Source organism: Mobula birostris, chromosome 8 (genome assembly GCF_030028105.1).
Source record: "Mobula birostris isolate sMobBir1 chromosome 8, sMobBir1.hap1, whole genome shotgun sequence".
Taxonomy (NCBI): domain Eukaryota; kingdom Metazoa; phylum Chordata; class Chondrichthyes; order Myliobatiformes; family Myliobatidae; genus Mobula; species Mobula birostris.
The window spans coordinates 32980037-33005818 of NC_092377.1; the positions used below are offsets into that span (position 1 = coordinate 32980037).

The window sequence follows — 25782 nt, forward strand, 5'->3', positions numbered from 1 at the left end:
GAAAGACTGTACCGTTCTGAAATTTTCTATAAATGCAGCCATCATCTTCAAAGTACTCAGTGTCATCCACACGCATCTATGGAAAGAACATTAATAATATCAGCACAAGTCACATTTATTATCATTCATACAATCTGCTAATGTATTGGTCCTGTCTACATAAACACAGAATTCTTAAGAAGACAACAAAAAACAAATTAAGCTCAAGGCAGTGGAATATTTTTGTCAGCAAGGATCTGGCTTGAATTTCTCTTTAAAACTTGCAATTTTTTCCCCCCAAAACAAAAATACAAGAGGCAATGGTGAATGTTCTATTTCCAACAAGGATTTTATAAACAGTGGAAAATAAATCAATATTTTTCTACCAATATTAGCTTTTCAGATAACTGATTAATAAAAAATATTGCTGAATACAACTTCTAATAAGTGGAGTCAAACCTCTGTGGGGATTGCAAAAGGTGTCCACAGTTTTCAAAACCAGAATAAGAGATGCGACTCCTTTTCCCATTCTTAGGTGAATAGAATTGGTGTGTTAGGAAGAAGTAAAAAAAATGTGCCAATGTGGATCCATTGTAAAACATTCGGAGAGGTTTACTGGTATCCAATTCCGATAATTAGGGAATTACTCCGAATGGTTGGGGCTAGGAAAGGGTTTCTGAAATTGCAAGATGCAGAAGAGATTTTTTTAAATGAAAGAATAGAAAAGGATGCAAATTTTCTGATTTGTTTTACTGATGGGGAAAAATATTCCTCAAGACTCATTACTTATATAACCCTTAAAAAAAATAGCAGGCCAGGGTGGCTAAGTGGTTAATGATGCAGACAGGATCCATGGCCGTAGCTACAGAGGCACAGATTTTCAAAGCAAAGAAGTCACGATCTACTTTTATGAAACACTGGTTCAGCTACACTTACAGAATGTCTGGTTCTGATGTCACACTTCAGGAAAGATGTAGAGATGAATAGATGCAAGACAGATTGGAATTGGGCTTAATATCATTGTAATATGATCAGGTATGGCCCTATATAATAGAAACAAGATGAATCTGCTTTTGTACACAATTTCTCCTGCAATGAAAACCATAAATGCTTGCCGTATCTGCATGCTACCTTTCAGTAATTAAGGAGCAAGGACAGCTCAGTTCTTCTGAACACCTACAACTCTTAATCTCTTGCTGTTTTAAAAATACTGCATCGTTCTATTTTGCCTTTGCTATGTCCTTGCCCACATCCCCTCGCATCCTGCTTGTGTCCCACAATGCCACTCAGTACTGCACGAGCAAAGGTTCAATTACACTTGAACCCTATATCCAGATAATGAGTATACCCTGTGAACAGCTGGATGCAGTGACATCATATATATACACTGACCTTACTGCCACACAAGACTTGTTTCTCTTACATCTTCTGTTTACTTCTCATAAATTCAGTTAGAACAATTTTTGTTGTGAATCTGGAATTTTCGGATAATAATTTGTGAATTCCACAATGGAAAATTTCCATTACCCAAATGGCTATAATGTGGGGGAGCCGCGTATGTCAAGTGAACAGCTCTACTGTTTCCAAATTTCTCGCTGTCTCCTTTCTTTTTCAAGTAGAAGGGTTACATTTGGCATGAGATACCTGCCAGGTGTTGTAGTGCAGTGAGATTCAGTGGAAATAATGAAGGCACAACTAGCATCCAAAGATGTAGAGGTTCAGGGAGAAGGCAGGAAAGTGAGACTCTTAGTATTGTTTGTATATAGAGCTGGGATGGACTCAATAGGAAAAATGGGCTGTATGTTTTGTGCTTCTGTTGTTGCTAATACTAACCAACCAAGTGAATTTCGTTCAGGACATTAAGCGTGGAGCAAGGTTGATGGCTGGTGGCGGGAGGGGGAGGGGGTTTAATGAGAGGGAGTGTCAGTAATGTCCAGTTGACTATTTAATAAGAAATGGGTGACAATCCAAGTCTCATAAATGGAGTGGGCACCTGACCAAAGTGCCAAGCTTCAATAATATGTTGCTTTCAGAAAAAAACATCTTTAACAGTGTTGGAAATCAACAATACATGTATTATTTCAAGAGACAAGTAGCAGAATTACACTTACCACATGTTTATTATTATTGGAGGCATACTTGTCACAAATTGATTCTAACCTCTTTTTAATCCTATCTTCCAATTTATGATACTTGTGTGACTTTGACTTGTAATATTTTAGTTCTGCTTGTAGAAGTTCCTTAAGAGAAAAAACGCAAACTTCACTGAAAGAAATCCACATGGGTTATTTAGCATGTACAAAGATGTTACTGTTTTGTTACTGCCTTTCCTCGGATCTTAATGAGTTAAATAACTGCATTATCTCATCAGCCATAATTTTTAAAGAAAACTTTCTGCCTGTAATATGAAGGTAGGATGTGGAATATGCATCCCATTTCAAAAGTAATATAAATTCACTTTTATACATCAGAATTATTTTTCCAAAAATTAATTGACAAAACAAAACACTATCACAAAAGTGATTATTTTGGTCACCTACCTACAGGAAACATGTAAATAAGGTTCAAAGAATACAGAAAAAATTTACAAGAATTTTGCCAGATCTGGAGGACCTGAGTTATAGGAAAGGTTGAATAGGTTACGACTGCAAGTTTTTTAGAACATAGAGGATTGGGAGGAGATTTGATAGAAATATACAAAATTATGAGGGGCATAGATAGGGTAAATGTAAGGTTTTTTTCCCACTAAGGTTGGGTGGGACTATAACCAGAGTTCGTTGGTTAAGGGTGAAAGGTGAGAAGTTTAAGAGGAACATGAGGGAAACTTGTTCACTCAGAGGGCCTTGAGAGTGTGGAATGAACTGCCAGTACAATTAGTCTATGTGAGCTCAATTTCAGTGTTTAACAGAAGTTTGAATAGGTACATGGATCATAGGGATATGGACAGCTATCAATGGCACTTTAAATGGTTTTGACATAGACTAGATGGGCTGAAGGGCCTGTTGCTATGTTGTACTTCTCCATGACTCTGTGATGAGAATCTGTACCTAATTTATCCTATGAAATTTCTTTTAAAGCTGTACAAAATTAACAGACTGTAGATAGTTCAAAATTTGATTTTAACAGATGTTTATAAGTATTATTGGTCCCTTTAATGACAGAAATTACATGTTACATCATCTAAACCTGTAGAACTGCATTAATTGAGGAGACAGTGATTCATTCTTTCCTGTGGTCAAGTCTGTTGCATTAAAAATTTTAAATACAAAATTAATGTCAGATTTGGAAGCTTAAAATGAGAAACAAAATCAATACATCAGTCCACCAAAATCTGTTGCACTATGAGATGATTAGGCCTCAGGCAAAGTCAGGTCCATTTCCAGAAACCAGGATTATCCTTACTACTTCCTCTTAACATCCCCATCCCTAGAGAAACTCGAATCAGCTGACTCTGCTCATCACATTCAATATCACAAAATGGCTGATAGCACTGGATACATCAGTTATTACAGGACTAAACAACACTGCAGCCGTTCTTTTCAGTAATACTGAAGATCAGTACATGAAAATTAGCCATGTTTCTAACCTAGCTTTTTTAAAAAATGGCTGCAATATGGAAGATTGATCACGAAATCTGCTCAGAAGCAGGACACATCTGATCTAGCTAATTTTCACCCAGATTGTCTACTTTTATTCATCACTAACCCACCCAGTATGTCAACAATATCTTGGACTAAAGAGCTGAATTCCAGAGAGAAGTGAGAATGAATAACCTCAACATTTGACTGAGCTTGGATTCAGCAGCCTCGGTGTAAATGGTTGGAATCATGCCTTGCGCAAAGGAAGGTGGTTCTGGTTACTTAAATTCAGTCATCTCAGTCTCAGGACGTCAGTCAGAAGCTTACAGAGGGCAGTCCAGGTCTCTACCACCTTCAGCTGCTTCATCAGAGACTTGCCTTCCGGAAGTGGGAAGTGGGAAGTGGGAAGTGGGAATGTTCACTGATGATTGTAGAATGGTTAACCCACAGAAAATTCCTCAGCCAATGAGGAAGTTGATGCCTGCAAGTGGAAAGACCTAGACACAACATCAAGGTATATGGGGAGAAGGCCAGGGAATGGGGTTGAGGAGGGGGAGAATAAAAGGACGAGCCATGATTGAATGGCGGAGCAGACTTGATGGGCCAATTCTGCTCCTGTATCTTATGGTGTTATATATTCTCTGATGGTTACTGAGGCTCAGCAGTCGCCAAATACTCTATCCCACTGCAGAAAATATCCTGACTGGTTGCATCACTGCCTGGCGTGGCCAGTCGAAAGTACAGGAAGACAAAGTCTGCAGAGAGTTGTGGATACACCCTGTTCCATATCACTGGCACAGCCCTCTCCCCCCATCACTGACAAAGTCTACAGGGGATGCTGTGTCAAGAAGACAGCATCTGTCATCAAGGATCCCCACCTGCTCGGCAATGCAGTCTTTTCACTGCTACTGTCGGGCACAAGGTAGAGAACACCACCACAGCTACATTCTTACAACCATCAGCACATCCCTAACCCATCCCCAACAAACAGTCACCTCTTGAACCACTGTGGACTTGTGCCTGATTATGCAAAAACAATTTTTGCCTCTCTTCATTGTCTTGTATAATGTACACACAGTCCACGTTCTGTGCTGGCTATTGCTTAGTGCTGCTGTTTTAGTGTAACTCTATGTCACCTTACTTGACAGTAAAATCCACTTGATCCACAAGATGCACTGTAATTAGTCACCCAGTCTAACCTGACAGCACTCACAACTTCAAGTGGATGTGAACACCACCACCTGCAGGTTCCTCTCTGTCACTCCATCTTGACTTTTCAGTAAAATCTTTGCGACTACTGGGTGTAAACTGTGGAGCTACCAATCCAACAAATACTATTCCACCAAAGGACTGCGGATGTTCAAGACAATAAGTCGTCACACCTGTCAAGGGCAGCAAGGCATGGGCAATAAATCATGCTACAACAGGAGAAAATAATCATCTTTCTTGGTAGGGTTGGTACTCTCTGCAAATGAAAGGAAGTTATTTTAACGCCACTCAAAAAGCTGAGCAGCCGATGAAAAGAATGTCGCATTTCTTTCTCCACCATTTAGCAGTCAGAGCTGATCTCAGTAGCAAGTGCACAGTGAAGTTGACGGTCAGGTGATTGGCATCTGACCTTTAGGTGACGCGTAGTCACGTGACCGAGCCGTGGGTCGGCGGCGAGCTCACTCAAACCGACCGCAAACGTCCAACTAGTGATATGCAACTGGAAAACATCAACTATAAGTACAATTCACGTTTTTGGTATGACATAAAACGCTCAGGTGTGAAAGCTGAAACTAACTTTCTATAATAAACATAAGTGTATCGTTATATGTATCAAAATACCTCATTAATCCATTTCAGTATCTTACAAATGGCCAGTTTAATGCATGGAGGATGGTACTCACCTGATATTTAAACGCTTCACATTTATTATTATTTCCCTTTTCTAAATGTTCACAACTTTTTGTAAACTCCCTGACTCCCCAGCTGCGAGTTTCATACGAGTATCTTTTCAAACCACATGAAGCTGCTACAAAACAGCTGGATTGGAAACTCTGTTTTATCTTTAGAAGCAAAATGACCGCACGAGGCATTTTAATCTCAGTCCACGGCTGTAGGGACAAGACCCGTTCTTAATTTCCCTATCTTTTTTAAAAAGGTGAGAATTATACATATCCTATGATTGCAATTAAACAAAAAGCAAAACACTGATCACAACACCTCACATCCCAGTACACTGTTCGAGCGCACGCAGCAGCGTACAGGCAACTCCGAGACAGAATAAATCCATCACCCACCCGTCACTCATCGCCCAATCGCTGCTGCCTCTCCCGTCGATTCCAACTCAAACTTGATCGCTTTGGTCTGCAGTTCCTTCTAACCGGAAGTGAAACAAATACACGCGAGCCGGCTGTGTGACTGTTACTTTTTTTTTGCCCTCCTTCCCTTCGTCCCTTTTTAATTTGTGTGCCTTGAAAAGACCGGGACATTGTGAGCGGAAAACAATCGCCAGTGCGGATCACTGTGAAACATGTGCTGCTTAGGTAACAAAAAAGTATCCCCGTAGTTCACACAGAGACACTTGTGGCAGCTTGTTGCCAATTATTTGTGACCAGTTGACTGTCGCCGCCGATTCTGGAGACCGCGCCGATGGAATGCGAGCCCGGCGATGAGAACACGGCGCCCGGCTCCGAATCCGCTGCTGACAGGGGCTGCCATGGGAAGGGCAGGGCGTGCCAGCTGATCCCGGACACTGGTCTGGCCAGAGACCGGTGGAAACTGCTGCAGCGGGTAAGAAGCCCACGGATGGGGTTTGGTCGCGGGCGGCCGTTTGTCAGTTCATAAGGTTTTCACTGACTGTGGACATTAAAAAGGGGGGCGGGAGGAGGGCAACACATTGTGCATTCGACGTGTCATGTATAAAATGCATCTTAATATCATTAAATATGCGTGTTATAAATCAGATGATTTGCACATACGAAGAAACGGGGTTTGGCGAACAAGAAATAATGGAGTTATGCCTTGCAACCATATCAAAGTCCTCAGTTTAGAATTAGGCATAGAGTTGTTTAAACACAAAGACGGAAAGAAGACATTTGCTTCTGTATTACTTCAACCTCCCTTGACAACTGTTGTTATAACTCATTCTTAAAAAAAAACACCCTTTATTGTAGCTTCTACAAATGATCAGTTCCATACACATCTCCCGCGTTCCTCGGGCACGTTGTCACCTTCCAGATATGAATCTGTCATCCCCAGTACTCCAGGTTTCGGGTATTCAGCCATCTCTCAGCATAGAAATAGCTCGAGCCAAAGTCGAGTGATTGGAAGCCGTTTCCATGTTCCTACCGCCCCCCCCCCCCCATCCCCCCGCCATTCCCACTCTGACATTTCCGACCTGGCCTTCTCCACTTCTGAGCCGAGCCAACCACAAACCAGAAGAGCAGTATCTCACGTATCTGCAACCCAATAGCATGAACTTTGACTTTTCCACTCTCAGGTGACTTGCACCCCTGTGGTCCTCTCCTGCTGATGCACCCATGCTTTGTTTCTGCCCTCTCCCCATTTTCCCGCCCTTTATAAACCTCACGTTTCCTTAACAATCCAGGTGACCACCTCCCACTCTTCACCTGGGCATTGCCATAGCAACATTCTTTTCTAAACATGGAATCAGGTTCCATACTGAAGACACTCAGCTTTATCTTTTCATTCTCAGGAAGGTTTTACTTGTGTGACAGAGATCCTTTGTAACTTTCAGTTTTGTCTAATTAGATATTGAGAGGATTGGCGTAGAACATTCTTGCTCTCAGATCCACTTACCCTTTACTCAGCCTCAGTTTGAACCAGGTTCTGCAATTTCGTCATCGTTCACTTCTGGGATTAGGGGGTTGTTTCACGAGAGATCAAGGAGAACTGGTTTGTAGAAGGTTGAGAAGTAACCTCAATAAAACATAGAATTCTAATGGTCTAAGTACGTTAAAAAAATGAGATTTTTCAGACTGCTTTGCAGTCATGAGTTGTATGGATCAAATGGGAAAATGAGCTTGGGTTAGAGATGAACACATTTATGATACTGAATACAGAGTATGTTTGAACTGCACAATGTCTGCTATTTCATGTTCTATGTGCTGATCTTGAAAATTGACATCTTCTCCTTGACAAATCTCTAGACTGGGGTCAGACTATCTCCTGCTGAAGAACTCAATTCTACTGTCCACCTTCACATTTCATTGACTCTTCCCATCTCCTCCTGAATGGTGATCAAAATGCAAGCCTGTGTAGAAGTGTCACTACAAACTCTGCCATCAATTTCCTTTACTATACAACATTCATCTCATCCATCACTCATAACATTTGTCTGCATTTGCTGCGGTAGGGCTGTCTGCCCTAATGATCAGGGTCTGTGCTGATGAGGGCTGGTGCTCCTGGCTCAACCAGGCCAAGATGGTTCTGGAGTGTGAGGATTAGGAAATCTAGTTACTTCCAGAGAATTGGAGAAGCTTACCACTGCATGATGGTCTCCCGAGGTTGATGATTTGTGACTGTCAACGGTGATGACTGAGGGACAGCCGCAGGTGTAAAGACATTTACGCAAGGTGTAAAAATGTGTTTTTCTAACAATACACCAGTATGAAACAAGAAATCTAGCTCAGATGAAAGCAGAGAGCATTTGCTATGGTTTATGCATCTTGGGTGTCCGTGAGAATGGATAGGTGGGGTCTGGAAGATTAACATGGAGTCACAGAGCACCACAGTACAGAAGCAGGCACTTTGGCCCATCAAGTCTGTGCTGAACCATTAATCTGCTTAGTCCCTTGCATCTGTACCACAGCCTTCCATACCCCTCCCATCCATGAACTGTACCTATCGAAATTTCTCTTAAATGTTGAAATTGAACCTGCTTCCGCCACTTATGCTGGCAGCAGATTTCACGCTCTCACCACCCGCTCAGTGACGAAGTTCCCCCTCGTATTCCCCTTAAACCTTTCGCCTTTCACCCTGAACCCATGACATCTAGTCTCACCCAACAGTACTCAGAAACATTCTGTTGGACAAAATAATGGATAACTTTGTGAGGGTTTTACCATCCTTTTGAAGAATGAAATTGAGTACTATCTAGCTTAGTGGAAACCTGTCATCAATTGACTTGTAAGAAAGAGACTGAAAGAAAACACACCAGTAATATGATTGAGTGTTGTACTCCAACAAACAGATTATGAAGAAACAAAGAAGAAATTCTATCTTTGCTGCAGGCAGTATTGGAGAGGAACACTCCATAATCGAATTGTTATCAAGGGAGAGCTGAGCTCAAGATTTAGTAAAAAAAACAACAAAGATAATGGAAGATTAATAAGAAAACATGGGTGAACCTAAATGAGTACACAGAAAAAAGTAACTACATCAATGACAAATGCTGATGCTGATTGACGGATCTGAAAATAAGGTGATCAAGGTTGGCAGCAACTGCTACCTTTGATAGCATCTGTCAAGTTAAAACTATGAAATGTAGGTCTATCAATAAGGTGTCAGTGAGAAGAGAATTCATTGTTTGAAAGGAGTGGCTGATTTTTTTCTGTGTTATATCATAGTTAAAATGGTTTGATTTATTATCAAAGAATGTAAACAGTATACAACCTGAAATTCTTACTCTTCTCAGATATCCACGAAAAACAGAAGAATCCCAAAAGAATGAATGACAGAAAAACATTAGAACCCCAAAGCCCCCTATCCCCCCTCCTCCATGCAAGCAGCATATCACAGTTGAACACATCATAGGTAGTTGATAGTTTTCTCAAAAAAAAAGCAAATTAGTAGTTGGATGGTGTGTGTGGGGACTCACAGACCAGACTTTAACAAAACAATGCTCAGAGTACCCAAGATATCATGGTCATCTCCCTCCCGACCATTGGTTACAAGAGGCCCTACTGCAAGAGAGCAACACTTATCAAAGATCTTCACCGTCCAGGTCATGCCATTTTCTACAGCTACCATCAAGCAGGGGACACAGAGCCTGAAGGCCCACTCCACCAGGTTCAAGAACAGCTACATTCCTTCAACTAAAGCAACACTATGACCACCTTTGATCTTTTTGCACTGGAATGGACATTTTGTTTAAATTGTCTTCTTTCTTGTATAACTTCGTATGACTCATTTGTGACTTTAGTTCTCTTGTGACAGTTTTGTATCTGACACCGTGTCTCTGAGATGCTGCTGCAAGTGAGCTTTTCACTGTATCTGCGTGCACGTAATTGAGCATGTGGCAATAAGCTCGACTATTAATGGCTAAAATAAACTTAAGCAATCTTATAAACAAAGGGCATGCTAGCACTCAGTACTGGCATGTGGCTGGTTCTGTGAGAATATTGAATTCCTTTCCAAGTACGCAACATGAAAAGCTTGTGCTGTAAAGTCATAGAAAAATACAACACAGACTTCAGCTCATTTAGTCTGTGCTCAGCCATTTGAACTCCCTACTCCCATCGACCTGTACTGGGACCATAGCTGTCCATACCCCTACCATCCGTTATCTATCCAAACTTCTCTTAAATGTTGAAATCGAATTCGCATTCGCCGCTTGCACTGGCAGCTTGTTGCACACTCTCATGACCCTCTAAGTGAAGGTTTCCCCTCATGTTCACCTTAAACTTTTACCTTTCACCCTTAACCCATGACCTCTAGTAGTAGTTCCACCCAATCTCAGTGGAAAAAGCCTGCTTGCATTTATCCTATCTATACACCTCATAATTTTGTATACTTCTATCAAATCTCTCCTCAATCTTCTATGTTCTAAAAAAAAATGCAATCCTAACCTAGTCACTTTTCATGTCCTCCAGACCCAGTAACTTCCTTGTAGATTTTCTCTATACTCTTTCAATCTTATTTACATTTTTCCTGTAAGTAGGTGACTAAAATTGCACACAGTTCTCCAAATTAGGCCTCACCAATGTCTAATGCAACTTCAACGTAGCATCCCATCTTCTGTACTCAATACTTTGCTTTATGAAGGTCAATGTATCAAAAGCTTTCTTTACGACCTTATTAACCTGTGACATCAACATCAGTGAATTATGGACCTGTGTTCCCAGACCCCTTTGTTCCTTCAAAAGTGAAACAACTCTCACTTGTCTGCAGTAAATTCTATCTGCCATTTTTCAGCCCATTTTTCCAGCTTGTGCAGATCCCACTGAAGCCATGATAGCCTTCCTCACTGTCCACTACACACCCAGTCTTGGTGTCATCCCCAATATGCTGATCCAGTAAACCACATTATCATCCAGATTGTTGATATACAGAAGATGACAAACAACAAAGGATCCAGCACTGATTCCTATGGCACACTGCTACTCTCAGGGCAGCCACCTACTACCACTCTCTAGCTTTTCCCACAAAGCCAATGTCTAATCCAATTTACTACCTCATCTTGAATGCTGAGCGACTGAAGCTTCTTTACCAACCTCCCATGCGAGACCTTGTCAAGTACCTTGCTAAAGTCTATATAGACAACATCTACTGCCTTGTCTTCATCAACTTTCCTGGTAGCTTCTTCGAGGAAATTCTATAAGATTAGTTAGATGTGACTTACTATGCACAAAGCCATGCTGACTATCCTTAATCAGTCCGTGTCTATCCAAATACTTGTATATCTGGTCCCTTGCATGTAATACCTTCCAGTAACCTTCCCACTACTGATGTCAGGCTCTCTGGCCTATAATTTCCTGGTTTATTTTTAGAGCCTTTCTGAAATAGTGGAGCAACATTAGCAATCTTCCAATCTCTGATAACTGAACTGTTGCTAAGGATGACTTAAATATCTCTGCTAGGGCCCCAGCAATTTCTGCACTTGTCTGCTTCAGGGTCTGAGGGCACTCATTGTCAGGCCCTGGGCTCTGTATAGAGTCCATGAAATTGATGCTGCTTTACCTTTTAACCATATAACCATATGACAATTACAGCATGGAAACAGGCCATCTCGGCCCTTCTAGTCCTTGCCGAACTCTTACTCTCACCTAGTCCCACCGACCTGCACTCGGCCCATAACCCTCCATTCCTTTCCTGTCCATATAGCTGTCCAATTTAACTTTAAACGACAAGGTTGAACCTGCCTCATCCACTTCTGCTGGAAGCTCATTCCACACAGCTACCACTCTCTGAGTAAAAAAGTTCCCCCTCATGTTACCCCTGTATCTATAGACTCTGTCTGTCTCCTGATTACCATCTTCCACAGGACCAATTTTGCCCCTTGCAATCCTTTTGCTCTTAACATATCTGTGGCATCCCTTAGGATTCTCCTTCGCTTTGTCTGCTAAGCTAAGGCAACCTCATGCCTTCTTTTAGCCCTCCTGATTTCTTACTTAAATGACCTCTTGCATTTCTTATACTCCATAAGCACCTGATTTGTTCCTGCCTGCCTATACCTGCAATGCATTTCCTTTTTTTTTCCCTTAACCTGGGCCTCAATATCTCTTGAAAACCAAGGTTTCTTGCACGTTTTATCTTTACCTTTTATTCTGGCAGGCACATTCAAGCTTTGTATTCTCAAAATTTCACTTTTAAAGGCCTCCCACTTACCAAGTACACCTTTGCCAGAAAACAGCCTGTCCCAATCCTCACTTGGCAGATCATTACTAATACCTTCATAATTGGCCTTTCTCCAATTTAGAATCTCAACCCACAGACCAGACCTATCTTTTTGCATATTTGCTTTGAAACTAATGGCATCGTGATCACTAAATGCAAAGTGTTCACCTACACAATTTTCTATCACCTGCCCTCACTCATCTCCTAATAGTAGATCAAAGTGTCTGGTTAACAAAGCTTTCTTGAACAGGATTGACGAACTCTGTCCCGTATAGTCATTTTACAGTGCGGGAGTCACACTCAATATGTCGAAAGTTAAAACTACCTGCTGTTTCTTGCAACAGTTTGCAATATCTACAAATTTGTTCCTCTAAATCCCTCGGACTGCTGGGTGGTCTGTAACATAGCTCCCTTAACCAGGTCATACCTTTCTTATTACTCCATTCCACCTGTAACACTTCACTGGATGAGTTCTCCAGCCTGTCCTTTAGGTGTAGCTGACAGCGAGCTCAGCTTTAAAATCAAAGCAGGATTACACCATGAGAGAGCTACAGTATGTATGCATTGCGCGTCAGTATTGTGAACAATTGGGAATGTGGTACTGTACACAGAAGCCATGCCAGTAGGCACAGGTGGACATCCTTGCATCCCTTGAAGATGAAGACTTGTATTTACTTATTACATGCTTATTGCCACCTCCAAATAAAAACTGGGATTCAATACCAACAAGTTGGACTCAAAATTGACTTTTAGTATTATCTTGCCTTTTTGACTACAGATGGGTGATTGTGTTTTAATAATGCAGAAACGTGTGTATTTAAGCTTAAGGAGATTTGGCATGTCATGGAAGATTCTGCCAAATTTTTGCCATTGTTTATTGGAAAGCGTTATGGTTGGTTGCATCAGCAGCTGGTATGGAAAATTACGATGTAGACAACTGAAACCGCTACAGAGCAGGGGTTCCAAACCTTTTTTATGCCACGGTCCCCTACCATGAACTGAGAGGTCTGTGGACCCCAGGCCTGGAGCCCCTGCTATGGGGCATGCTGGACTCAGCCATTTCCGTCACAGGGACAGCTCCCCCTACCATCAAAGATATCTGCAAGAGGCCATACTTCAGTGAAGTGGCATCCATTATCGGGGACCCCACCATCCGGCCACACCCTCTTCCAGATGCTGCTGTCAGGCCGGAGGTACAGGAGCCTGAAGATCTAAAACCTCAAGGTTCAACAACAGATTTTCCCCACTGCTATCAGGTTCCTGAACTGACTTGAAAAATCCTAATATCACTGGTGATCTCCCGAGACAATATACACTGGATTCTGGTTAATTGGGACACATCAGGTCTGGTAAATTTTGGCCCAATTATGTGGAAATAGTTAAAAAGGTATTTTTTTAAAAAAGGCAAACTACCTTTTAACTGAGTAACAAATTATATATTTAAGTAAAATACAGAACAAATTATAACACTTCCAATACTACTGCAGTACTATAAAACTGTGTTAGTTCCTCACAGTAATTGATGAAGGAATTCATCCATGTCATGCTGTCATGTTCTTTTGATTGATTGTAAATTAACAAAGTCAGTGCAGACACATAGTGGGGGTAATGGACTGCATTCCCACAATGCTTCTGCATCCTCCAAATTTTCATTTTCATTGTAACATTAAAGATAATTGCCGACGCCTTCAAGTGCTTTGTAGTTCCTAACTTGGTGGAGTAGTGAAATCGTTTCATTTTCACTCCCGGCCATTTCTTGCATTTAATGCAAGGAGTGTTATGAACAAAGCGGATGAGCTTAGAGCGTGGATCAGTACTCGGAGCTATGATGTTGTGGCCATTACAGAGACTTGGATGGCTCGGGGCAGGAATGGTTACTTTGAGTGCCAGGCTTTAGATGTTTCAGAAAGGACAGGGAGGGAGCCAGAAGAGGTGGGGGCATGGCACTGTTAATCAGAGATGGTGTCATGGCTGCAGAAAAGGAGGAAGTCATGGATGGATTGTCCACGGAGTCTCTGTGGTTGGAAGTTAGGAACAGGAAGGGGGCAATAACTCTACTGGGTGTTTTTTATAGACCACCCAATAGTAACAGAGTTATTGAGGAGCAGATGGGGAGACAGATTCTGGAAAAGTGTAATAAAAACAGGGTTGTCGTGGTGGGAGATTTTAATTTCTCAAATATTGATTGGCATCTCCCTAGAGTGAGGGGTTTAGATGAGGTGGAGTTTGTTAGGTGTGTTCAGGAAGGTTTCTTGACCCAATATGTAGATAAGCCTACAAGAGGAGAGACTGTACTTGATCTGGTATTAGGAAATGAACCTGGTCAGGTGTCAGGTTTCTCAGTGGGAGAGCATTTTGGAGATAGTGATCATAATTCTATCTCCTTTACTATAGCATTGCAGAGGGATAGGAACAGACAAGTTAGGAAAGTGTTTAATTAGAGTAAGGGGAAATATGAGGTTATCAGGCAGGAACTGGGAAGCATAAATTGGGAACAGATGTTCTTGGAAATGTACAGAAGAAATATGGCAAATGTTCAGGGAATATTTGCATGGAGTTCTGCATAGAGGCGGGGAAAGGATGGTAGGGTACAGGAACCGTGGTGTACGAAGACTGTTGTAAATCTAGAAAAGAAGAGCTTACGAAAGGTTCAAAAAACTAGGTAATGATAGAGATCTGGAAGATTGTAAGGCTAGCAGGAAGGAGCTTAAGAAAGAAATTAGGAGAGCCATAAGGGGCCATGAGAAGGCCTTGGCGGACAGGATTATGGAAAGCCCCAAGGCAATCTATAAGTATGTGAAGAGTAAGCAGATAAGATGTAAGAGAATAGGACCAATCAAGTGTGAAATTGGAAAAGTGTGTATGGAACCGGAGGAGATAGCAGAGGTACCTAATGAATACTTTGCTTCAGTTTTCACTACAGAAAAGGATCTTGGCAATTGTAAGGATGACTTACAGTGGACTGAAAAGCTTGAGCATGTAGATGTTAAGAAAGAGGATGTGCTGGAGCTTTTGGAAAGCATCAAGTTGGATAAGTCACTGGGACTGGACGAGATGTACCCCCGGCTACTGTGGGAGGCGAGGGAGGAGATTGCTGAGCCTCTGGCGATGATCTTTGCATCATCAATGGGGACAGGAGAGATTCCGGAGGATTGGAGAGTTGCGAATATTGTTCCACTATTCAAGAAAGGGAGTAGAGATACCACGCGAAATTATAGACCAGGGAGTCTTATTTCGGTGGTTGGTAAGTTGATGGAGAAGATCCTGAGAGGCAGGATTTATGAACATTTGGAGAGGTATAATATGATTAAGAATAGTCAGCATGGCTTTGTGAAAGACAGGTTGTGCCTTATGAACCTGATTGGATTTTTTGAGGATGTGACTAAACACATTGATGAAGGTAGAGTAGTAGATGTAGTGTATATGGATTTCAGCAAGGCATTTGACAAGGTACCCCATGCAAGGCTTATTGAGAAAGTAAGGAGGCCTGGGATCCAAGGGGACACTGCTTTGTGGATCTAGAACTGGGTTGCCCTCAGAAGGCAAAGAGTGGTTGTAGACGGGTCATATTCTGCATGGAGGTCAGTCACCAGTTGTGTGCCTAAGGGATCTGTTCAGGGGCCCCTGCTCTTTGTGCTTTTTATAAATGATCTGGATGAAGAAGTGGAGGGATGGGTTAGTAAACTTGCTGATGACACAAAGATTGGAGGTGTTGTAGATGGTGTGGAGGGCTGTCAGGAGCTACAACGGGACATTGATAGGATACAAAACTGGGCTGAGAAGTGGCAGATGGAGTTCAACCTAGATAAGTGTGAGGTGGTTCATTTTGGTAGGTCAAATATGATGACAGAATATAGTATTAATAATAAGACTCTTGGCAATGTGGAGGATCAGAGGGATCTTGGGGTCCGAGTCCATAGGACACTCAAAGCTGCTGCGCAGGTTGACTTTGTGGTTAAGAAAGCATATGGTGCATTGGCCTTCATCAATGGTGGAATTGAGTTCAAGAGCTGAGAGGTAATGTTGTAGCTATATAGGACCCTGGTCAGGCCCCACTTGGAGTACTGTGCTTAGTCCTGGTCGCCTCACTATAGGAAGGATGTGGAAACCATAGAAAGGGTGCAGGGAAGATTTGTGGGCCAAAGGGCCTGTATTGTGATGTAGGTTTTCTATGTTTCTATCTCCAAGCCTGAATGCTTGAACCCTCGGTGAGCAAACAGTTCTGAACCTTGCTGCTGACTTCTCATGAACTATCAGTGACAAAATTCACGGCTTTTTGCACACAAACACATGCAACTGATTCTATTTAAGCAGAGTGCTGTGTCAATGGTCACACAAGTGCATGTGACCGACACTAGTTAGAAACTGTTCAGCAATTGTCTCCCGTCCCAACTAAGCAACGTTGTGTCCCACATAAACAGCTGTCCTGATTAACCAATAGCCCAATTAACTAGAATCCAATGTATTTTTCTTCCCTCTCTTAATCATACACTAGTGTCATTATGTTATTTACTTTTGCACACTTATGTATAATCTGCAAGATTGTCATAACTTATATGTACTCATCTTGTAACAGCAGAAAGCTAATTTTCATGGCATTTGGAACTCTGAGAAAATAGACCAGAGAGAATCAGTAGATATTTTTTACTTGGATTTTCAGAAGGCCTTTGACAAGGAGCCGCACATGAGGCTGCTTAACAAGATAAAGAGTCTATGCTATTACAGGAAAGACACTAGCATGGACAGAAAATTTGCTTTCTCCAGTCAGGCAAGAGTGAGAATAAAAGGGGCCTAATGTGGCTGGCTGCTGGTGACTAGTAACATTCCACAGTTTTGGGTACTGTTCCCCCTCAGCTGTATGGCAGTGCGGTAACTGAAATGCCGCCCCGCACATACTTATTAAATATATCTGCCATTTCTTTGTCTCCCATTACTACCTCTTCAGCATCATTTTCTAGCAGTGTGATATCCACTCTCACTTCTCCTTTATTGAAATAACATTTGGTATCCTCTTCTATATTATTGGCTGGCTTACCTTCATATTTTATCTTTTCTCTGCATATGTTTTTCTCGGTTGTCGGCTATTTGTTTTTAAAAGTTTTCCATGAACTTTTGCTATATTATTTGCGTTTGTGCTGTCTCTGACTTCCCTTGTCAGCGACCGTTTTTGCAACCTCCTTTTAGAATACCTCTTCATCATCTTCAGGATGTATCTACCCTGCGCCCCTGCATTGCCCCCAGAAACTCTAGCCATTGCTGCTCTGCCATCATCCCTGATGGTGTCCTCTTCCAATCATCTTTGGCCAGCTTCTCTCTGGTGCCTCTAATTCCCTTCACTCCACTGTAACACTAATATATCTGACTTTATCTTCTCCCTCTCAAACTGCAGGGTGAATTCTATCGTATTATGATCACTGCTTCCCAAGAATTACTTTACCTTAAGTTCCCTGATCAAACCTATTTCATTACACAGCACCCAATCCAGAATTGCCTTTCGTTTAGAGGGCTCAACCACAAGCTGCTCTAAAAAGCCATCTCGTAGGCATTTTGAAAATTCCATCTCTTGGGATCCAGCGTCAAACTGATTTTCCCAAATGAGTTGCATAATGCAATCCCCCATGACGAGCGTAACCTCGCCCTTATTACATACCTTTTCTATCTCCCATTGTAATTTCTATCCCACATCTTTGCTACTGTTGGGAGACCTGTATATAAGACCATAAGACATAGGAGCAGAATTTAGCCGTCTGGCCCATTGAGTCTGCTCCGCCATTTAATCATGGCCAATCCTTTTTTTCTATCTCATCCGCAGCCCCATTTCCCAGCCTTCTCCCCGTAATCTTTGATGCCATGTCCAATCAAGAACCTATCAACCTCTGCCTTAAATACACCCAATGACCTGGCCTCCACAACTCCCATCAGGGCCTTTTTACCCTTGCATTTTCTTAACTCTACCCATAATGGTTCTACATCTTCTGATCCCGTGCCGCCTCAGGAAAGATTTGATTTCATTTTTTACCAGGAAAGCCACACACCCCCTCTGCCTACCTCCCTGTCCTTTCAATACAGTGTGTATCCTTGGACCTGAAGCTCCTATGATCTTCTTCCTGCCACGACTCGGTGATGCCAAGAACATCATACCTGCCAATCTGTAACTGTGCTACGAGAGTATTTACCTTATTTTGTATACTGTGTGCATTGAAATATAACACCATCTGTCCTGTATTCATCACCCTTCATGATTTTCCGCCTACATTACACTTAAAATCATCCCACTGATTGGAATTTTGCCCTGTCATCTGCCTGTCCTTCCTCACAGTCTCACGACACACTGCATCTACTTGTTTTGCCAAATATCCCATCCTCAGCCCAATAACTCCTATTCCCATCCCCTTGCCAAATTAGCTTAAACCAGGGGTTCACAACCTTTTTATGCCATGGACCCAACTATTAACCAAAGAGTCCGCGGACACCAAGTTGGGAAGCCCTGGTTTAAACGCTCTTCAACAGCTCTAGCAAACCTGACCGTAAGAAAATTAGTCTCCAGTGGGTTCAGGTGTAACCTGTCCTTTTGTACAGGTCATGCCTTCCCCAAACAAGGCTCCAATGATCCAGAAATATTCATCCAATTATCTAAAACCCTCTGAAATGACACTGTTAATTCTGCTTGCACCACCTCCCTGCATTTACCAGGTGCCTACCACTGTATGCAAAAAAAAATTTAACCAGCACATTTTCTTTAAACTTTCTTCTCTAAACTTAAAACTATGACCATTTGTATTTGGCATTTCTATCTTGGGGAACAGATTCCCTACCTCTGCTGTTTGTAATTTTATAAACTTTCAGATCTCCCCTCAGCTTCTGACTCTCCAGAGAAAACAAGCCAGGTTTTTCCAACCTCTGACAAAAGCTCATGCCCTCTAATCCAGACAGCAATTGGTAAACCTCTTCTATACCCTCTCCACTCGCTTCCTGTACTGGTGTGAACAGAAGTGTAAACAATGAAGTCAGACATTGCTTCGAGATTATTTTGGGCCAAGAAAAATTGAAAGGCCGAGACAGAATAGACTCAGAAAGGATGTTTCCAATAGTGAGAAAGTCTGAATAGAAGGGCGTTTCTTTAGAACGGAGATGAGGAGGATTTTCTTTAGCCAGAGGGTGGTGAATCTGTTGAATTCAATGCCACAGACAGTTGTGGAGGCCAAGTGATTGGGTTGATAGATTCTTGGTTAGTAAGGGCGTCAAAGGTTATAGGGAGAAAGCAGGAAAGTGGGGGTTGAGAGGGAAAATAATTCAGCCAAAATCGAATGGTGGCGCAGACTCCAAGGGCCAAATGGCTTAATTCTGTGCCTGTGTATTCTGGTCTTAAAAAGGCAAGCAGGATTTTTCTGAGGCAGCTGATAAATAAATAACTGTGGTTTGAATAATTCATACCTCATGGTCCCTCAGCATTCTGCACCACACAGGTGTGTGAAAAATATGTGGCCCTGGCAAACTTTGATTTTGGTTCATTCGTGAAATTTGAAGGTGATTTCTGAACTCAATATAAATTCTGAATATGTTGATGGCTTCAGTTCCATTCCTTCTGTTCCAAATATCTTAGCTGTTCAATATTTTGGTTAATGGTGATGCCCAAATAGGTAGCTTCTCTATCTTCAGACTTTTCAGCTTCCCAAGCACCTTGTCCGTAGGAATAGAAACTGTACTCCTTTCTAGCCCCTAACACTCTCAAACATGTGGCATACTGCTATTGTCTTCCACAGTGAAGACTGAACATCTGACTTTAGCTTCTCCCTCTCAAAACTGCAGGGTGAATTCTATCGTATGATCACTTCCTCCGTAGGGTTCTTTTACTTAAGCTTCCTAATCAAATCTGGTTCATTACACAAACAGAATTGCCTTTTCCCTAGTTGGTTCAACCGCAAACTGCTCTGAAAATTCATCTTGAAGGCATTCTACAAATTACCTGTCTTGGGATCCAGCACCAACCTGTTTATTGGAATCCACCTGTATATAGAAATCCCCCGTAGCTATTGTAACATTGCCTTTGTTACATGCCTTTCTTATATCCTGTTGTAATTTGATCCCCACATCTTGTTAGGAAGCCTGTATATTACTCCCATTGGGGCCTTCTTACCTTTGCAGTTTCTGAACTCTACCCACAAGGATTCTGTATCTTCTGATCCTGTGTCAGGAATTGATATCATTTTTCACCAACAGAGCCACCCCACCCCCTCGGCCATCCTCCGTGTCCTTTCAATGTGATGTGTGTCCTTAGACATTAAGCTCCCAACTGTGACCTTTCAGCCATGACTCAGTGATACCCACAATGTTATACCTCCCAATCTCTAACTTTGCTACAAGATCATCTACCTCATTTCGTACACTGTGTGCCTTCAGTCCTGCATCTGTCAGCCTTTATAATTTTAGTCTCATATTACACTTAACTCATCCCGACTCAAATTTTGCCCTATCATCGGCCTGTCCTTCTTCAGTTTCACCATATGCTGCATGTATTTGTATACCAACTGCCCCAACCTCAGCTGTATCACTCCCATCCTCATCCCTCTGCTAAATCAGTTTATACCTTCCTCAGCAGCTCTAGCATACCTGTCTGCAAGGACATTGTTCCCTCTTTGATTTAGTTGTAACCTGCCCTTTTTGTACAGATCATGCCTTTCCCCAGACAAGATTACAATGATCCAGAAACATAGTATAAAACCTTGCCCCCTGCATCAATTCCTCACCCACACATTCATCTGCAAATCATCTTATTCTTACCTTCACTGGTACATGGCACAGCAGCAATCCAGAGATTACTACCCTGGAGTTCCTGCTTTTCAGCTTTCTGCCTAACACATTAAATTCTCTCTTCAGGACCTCCTCCCTTTTTCTCCCTATGTTGTTGGTACCAATATGTACCATGACTTCCGGTTGCTCACCCTCCCCCTTTAGAATGCTGTAGACCCGATATGAGACATCCCTGACCCTGGCATCTGGGAGACAACATACAATTTGGGTGTCTCTTTCACGTCCACAGAATCTCCTGTTTGCTCCTCTAACTATGACCGCTTGTCACTACTACGCTCCTCTTATACCCCTTCACTTCTGAGCCACAGTTCCAGAGAACCATTTATTGCAGCTTCCCACGTAGGTCATCCCCCCACCCCACAATACCCAAAGAGGTATACTTATAAAGGGAATGGCCACCGGGCTGCCTGTTGACTTTTCCCTCTCCTGACAGTCACCCAGGTACTTGCCTCCTGCAACTTTGGGGTGACTACCTCCATGTAGCTCCTATCTATAATCTCCTCATTCTGAAGGTGATCCAGCAGCAGCTCCAGTTCTTGTCACGGTCTTCTAAGGAGCCGCAGCTCAGTGCATCCCTTGCATATGTAGTTATCAGTGAGACTGGAAGTCTCCCAGTGTTCCCACATCTCACACGAAGAACACACCATTAATCTTGGGTCCTTTCTCACCACACTGGCTATGTACTATTAGACAAAGAAAGGGGGGAAAAAATTCCTAGAAACTTTCTCAGAGCCTGTGTATGCTCTCATCAAAGCTTGACCACTCTAATGCTGTCCACTCACAGAACAGTTGTTCTTTTTGTAGCTCACTTCTTTTTAATGGCCTTTTCCTGGAGCCAAATGGATTGCTATGATTGTAGCCTGCTGAAAAGTCCCAAAAGGTCCTTAGCTCTTTTTAAACCTTGCGCTGCCTTAGCCGAACAAATGACTGCTCACAACGATTGCAGCCTGCCAAAAAAGAAGTCTGTCTGAATCTTTCTTTCAATTAGCATCATCCCCATTAAGCTGGGTGCCAACCGCCGTAAAACAAGACGGAGAGAGAGAGAGAGTGCATCATCACCCAAACCTCGGCCAAATACAACCATTGTCCGTGGAGATGTAGCTTAATTTTATTGAATCACTTGGTCAAAAATGCTACTGATGCATAAGGCAGTGGCATTGACCATTTAATTCCATGCAAGTCTGCTCTTCAAAGTAGTTCAACCATTGTATAGCGGATATTTCACCTGCATTTTCTTGTCTATCGTTGTTATGAAAGCAGATATGTTGATTATATAAGAAGGTTGCTGCCTAGGGGAAAGAACTACCACCCATGTTCTGTTCAATGGTTTCATCTTTTGCATTCTTGCATTCACACCCATCTGTTCCCTGTTGTTATCAATAATTATAATTGCCAACGTGCAAGGGATGATTTTAGTCAGGATCGTCCTTTTTCCAAAATACTGGGGTAATCACAAATTTGCTGACTATCAAATCTACAAACAGAAGTTTGGAGCCTATATCTGAGTGTATGTAGGGATCCTTATTTCACAAAAGTTGCTGGTACAATTTTTTTTGCAAACTTGTCTTGGAAGAAGATTATCCAGATGGATCTTCTGTGTCGTTTGATGATCAGGACATTGTTGTCATGCTTTGGAATCCATGCCGTCTGTGGTGTATACGTACCCTCTACTCACATTGACTGTGACAAGGTGCTTTGAGATGTTGGTTATGGCTAGAATCAACTCCTGCCTAAGCAGGAACTTGGACCCACTGCAAATTGCCTAATCATTGCATGAGGCCTACAGTGGATGTGATCTCATTGGTTCTTCATGCAGCCTTGGGTCACCTGGACAATATTAATACTTGTGTCAGGCTGCTGTTTATTGACCATGGCTCAGTATTTGACATAATTATTCTTCAGTTCTGATCAAAAAGCTCTAAAACCTGGGCCTCTGTACCTCTCCCTGTAACTGCATCCTCAGCTTCCTCACTGGAAGACCACAGTCTGTGCGGATTGGAAGGAACATCTCTACCTCGCTGCTTACCAACACTGCACAGCTCACGGGTATGTGCTTAGCCCACTGCTCTACTCTCTCTACACCCGTGATTCTGTGGCTAGGCACAGCTCAAATGCCGTCTATAAATTTGTTGATGACACAACTATTGTTGTAGAATTTCAGATGGTGACGAAGAGGCGTACGAGTGAGATAAGTCAGCTGGCTGGGTGTTTTCACACCAAAAACCTTGCACTCAATATCAGTAAGGCCAAAGAATTGATTGTGGACTTAAGAAAGAGTAAGACGAGAGAATACACATCAGTCCTGATCGAGGGATCAGAACTGGAAAGAGTGAACATCTTCAAGCTCCTGGGTGTCAACATCTCTCAGAAACTATCCTGGGCCCATCATATCAAAGCAGTTCCAAAGAAGGCATGACACTTTCAGTAGGAGTTTAAGGAGATTTGATATATCACAAAAAATACTTGCAGATTTCTGTAGATGTACCATGGAGAGTAGTCAAACTGGCTGCGTTACCGTCTGGTACGGTGGGGGGGGGGCACTGCACAGCATTGAAATAAGCTGCAGAAAGTTGTAAACTCAGCCAGCTCCATCATGGGTACTAGCCTTCCCAGCATCCAGGACATCTGAAAGTAGTGATGCCTCAAAAAGGCAGCATCCATCATTCAGGTCCCTCATCACCCAGGAGATGCTCTCTCCTCATTGCTACCTTCAGTGAGGAGGTACAGGAGCCTAAAGGCACATGGTCAATGACTGACAAAGAGCTTCTTCCCCTCTGAATGGACATTGAACCCATGGGCAGTACCTCACTACTTTTTGTTTCTCTTTTTTCTCTGCTTAATTAATTGTTTAATATACTTTAATTTACAGTTTGTATTATTATGTATTGCAAAGTACTGCTGCCATATAACAACAAATTTCACAACATATGCCAGTGATAGTGAATCTTACTCTGATTATTGTAACTGAGTTCCCTGAATTTTGAAGCAAAACACCAATAATCTTATCTGATTATTTGCTAGGTTAGAACACTTTGACTGTCAGCTGTTAAGTTTCTAATAATTAAAGTTTAAATATCTGTGCTCAGAGATTGTAAGTTTTGCATTTCATGTTCAAAGTGTGGAGGACTGCAACTATTTAAACTGCTTTGATTACCTTTAAAACACCTTTGGGGGATGGAATTGCAGAAGACTATAAGACATAGGAGCAGAATTAGGCCATCTGGCCCATTGAGTCTGCTCTGCCATTCAACCATGGCTGATCCTTTCCTTTTCTCCTCCTCAATCCCAGTTCCTGGCTTTATCCCTGTAACCTTTGATGTCATGTCCAATCAAGAAGCTATCAATCTCTGCCTTAAATACACCCAACAACTTAGCCTCCACAGCTGCATGTGGCAACAAATTCCACAAATTCATCACACTCTGGCTAAAGAAAATTCTCTGCATCTCTGTTTTGAAAAGGCATCCTTCTATCCTGAGGCTGTGCCCTCTTGTGCTAGACCCCCCCACCATGGGAAACATCCTTTCCACATCTACTCTGTCTGGGCCTTTCAACATTCGAAAGATTTCAATGAGATCTCCCCCTCATCCTTCTGAATTCCAGTGAGTACAGAGCCAGAGCCATCAAACGTTCCTCGTATGATAATCCTTTCATTCCTGGAATCATCCTTGTGAACCTCCTCTGGGCCCTCTCCAATGCCAGCACATCTTTTCTAAGATAAGAGGCCCGAAACTGTTCACAACATTCAAGGTGAGGCCTCACCAGTGCCTTATAAAGCCTCAGCATCACATCCCTGCTCTTATATTCTAGACCTCTTGAAATTCTAGAAGAGGTGGGAATGCTATTAATTTACTTCTAAGGCTGGCACATCAGAGAGAAGAGCCACAGAAAGGAAGACTGTGGAAAACTCTGAGACTGAGTGTTACATTCTTGGATGAAGGAGGTCTTGCAGCATTTAAGTACGTTGTAGAACAAAAGCTGGAAGTACTGGGAAGACCTTCATATCTCAGAAAATGGGTCTACTGGACAGGACTTTGGGTAAGACTGAAGTGCAGGGTCCTAACCTAAGGCCCTCTTCCCTAGCTTCCTCATGGTTAATGTACAGTCATTAGAAAACAATATTTAATCCGTCAGAGCTGGATTGCCTCATCAGAGGGACATGAGGAATTGCTGTGTATTCTGTGGCTCGCTCCCAATTCTCCTGACACAGCCCTCCAGTCCAAGCATTTTATGATCCACTACGTGGTCAGGATGGCAGCGTTGATTAAGAGGAAAAGGTGGTTGCATCTACTTCATGATAAATTCATCATGTGGCGATCTGTCCCATTCTCTCTCCCCTGACCTGGAGCGTCAGACAAAGTGCCAACCATTCTACCTTCCACGGGAATTCTCAGCCATCATCTTTACTGCAGTCTACATTACACCTCAGCAGATATCAATCTAGCGCTTCAGGATCTAAGTGCTGTGATCAACAAGAACAAGCAGTGTCCCCAGCACTTGTCACTTTGTGATGGGAGACTTTAATTAGGAGTGGGATAGGACACCTGGTTGGGCAGTGCCAAAGGACAATCTTTCTCAATGTCAGCAAAACCAAGGAGGTGATTGTTGACTTGATGATGGGGAAGGAGGGCAAACATGCAACTGTCTACACTGGGGGATCGGTGGTGGTGCAAGTCAGCATCTAAATCCTTGGGATTAACATACCAAATCACTTGTCCTGGGCCCAGCTCAGATACAAACAGAAGGAAAGTATGCAAGTGCTATTACTTTCTTAGGAGGTTAAGGAATTTCAACTTCTCACTGAACACTTTGATAAACTTTTACAGGTGAACTGTTGAAAGTATCCTGACT

General features: G+C 42.4%; 2 protein-coding genes across 9 annotated transcripts in view; one reads left to right on the forward strand and one right to left on the reverse strand.

Moving 5' to 3' along the window:
• Positions 1-5784, reverse strand: part of prepl (prolyl endopeptidase like) — a 73466-nt gene extending 67682 nt beyond the window's left edge. For 5 of the 6 annotated variants that reach the window (XM_072264984.1, XM_072264985.1, XM_072264986.1 and 2 more), the window contains exons 1-3: positions 5450-5784; positions 2091-2219; positions 13-76 (exon numbers count right to left, since the gene is read on the reverse strand). In XM_072264984.1, coding sequence (XP_072121085.1) covers positions 13-76; positions 2091-2219; positions 5450-5638 — 382 coding nt within the window. In that variant the 5' untranslated portion in view covers positions 5639-5784. Of the gene's footprint in view, positions 1-12; positions 77-2090; positions 2220-4939; positions 5066-5449 lie in introns of those variants that run through there. The other variant, XM_072264988.1, reaches the window with a different exon arrangement.
• Positions 5785-5941: 157 nt separating this feature from the next.
• The window catches only part of camkmt (calmodulin-lysine N-methyltransferase), a 374714-nt gene continuing 354873 nt past the window's right edge, over positions 5942-25782 (forward strand). For all 3 annotated transcript variants that reach the window (XM_072264993.1, XM_072264994.1, XM_072264991.1), the window contains exon 1: positions 5942-6335. In XM_072264993.1, the coding sequence (XP_072121094.1) occupies positions 6195-6335 (141 nt within the window). In that variant the 5' untranslated portion in view covers positions 5942-6194. The remainder of the gene's footprint in view (positions 6336-25782) is intronic.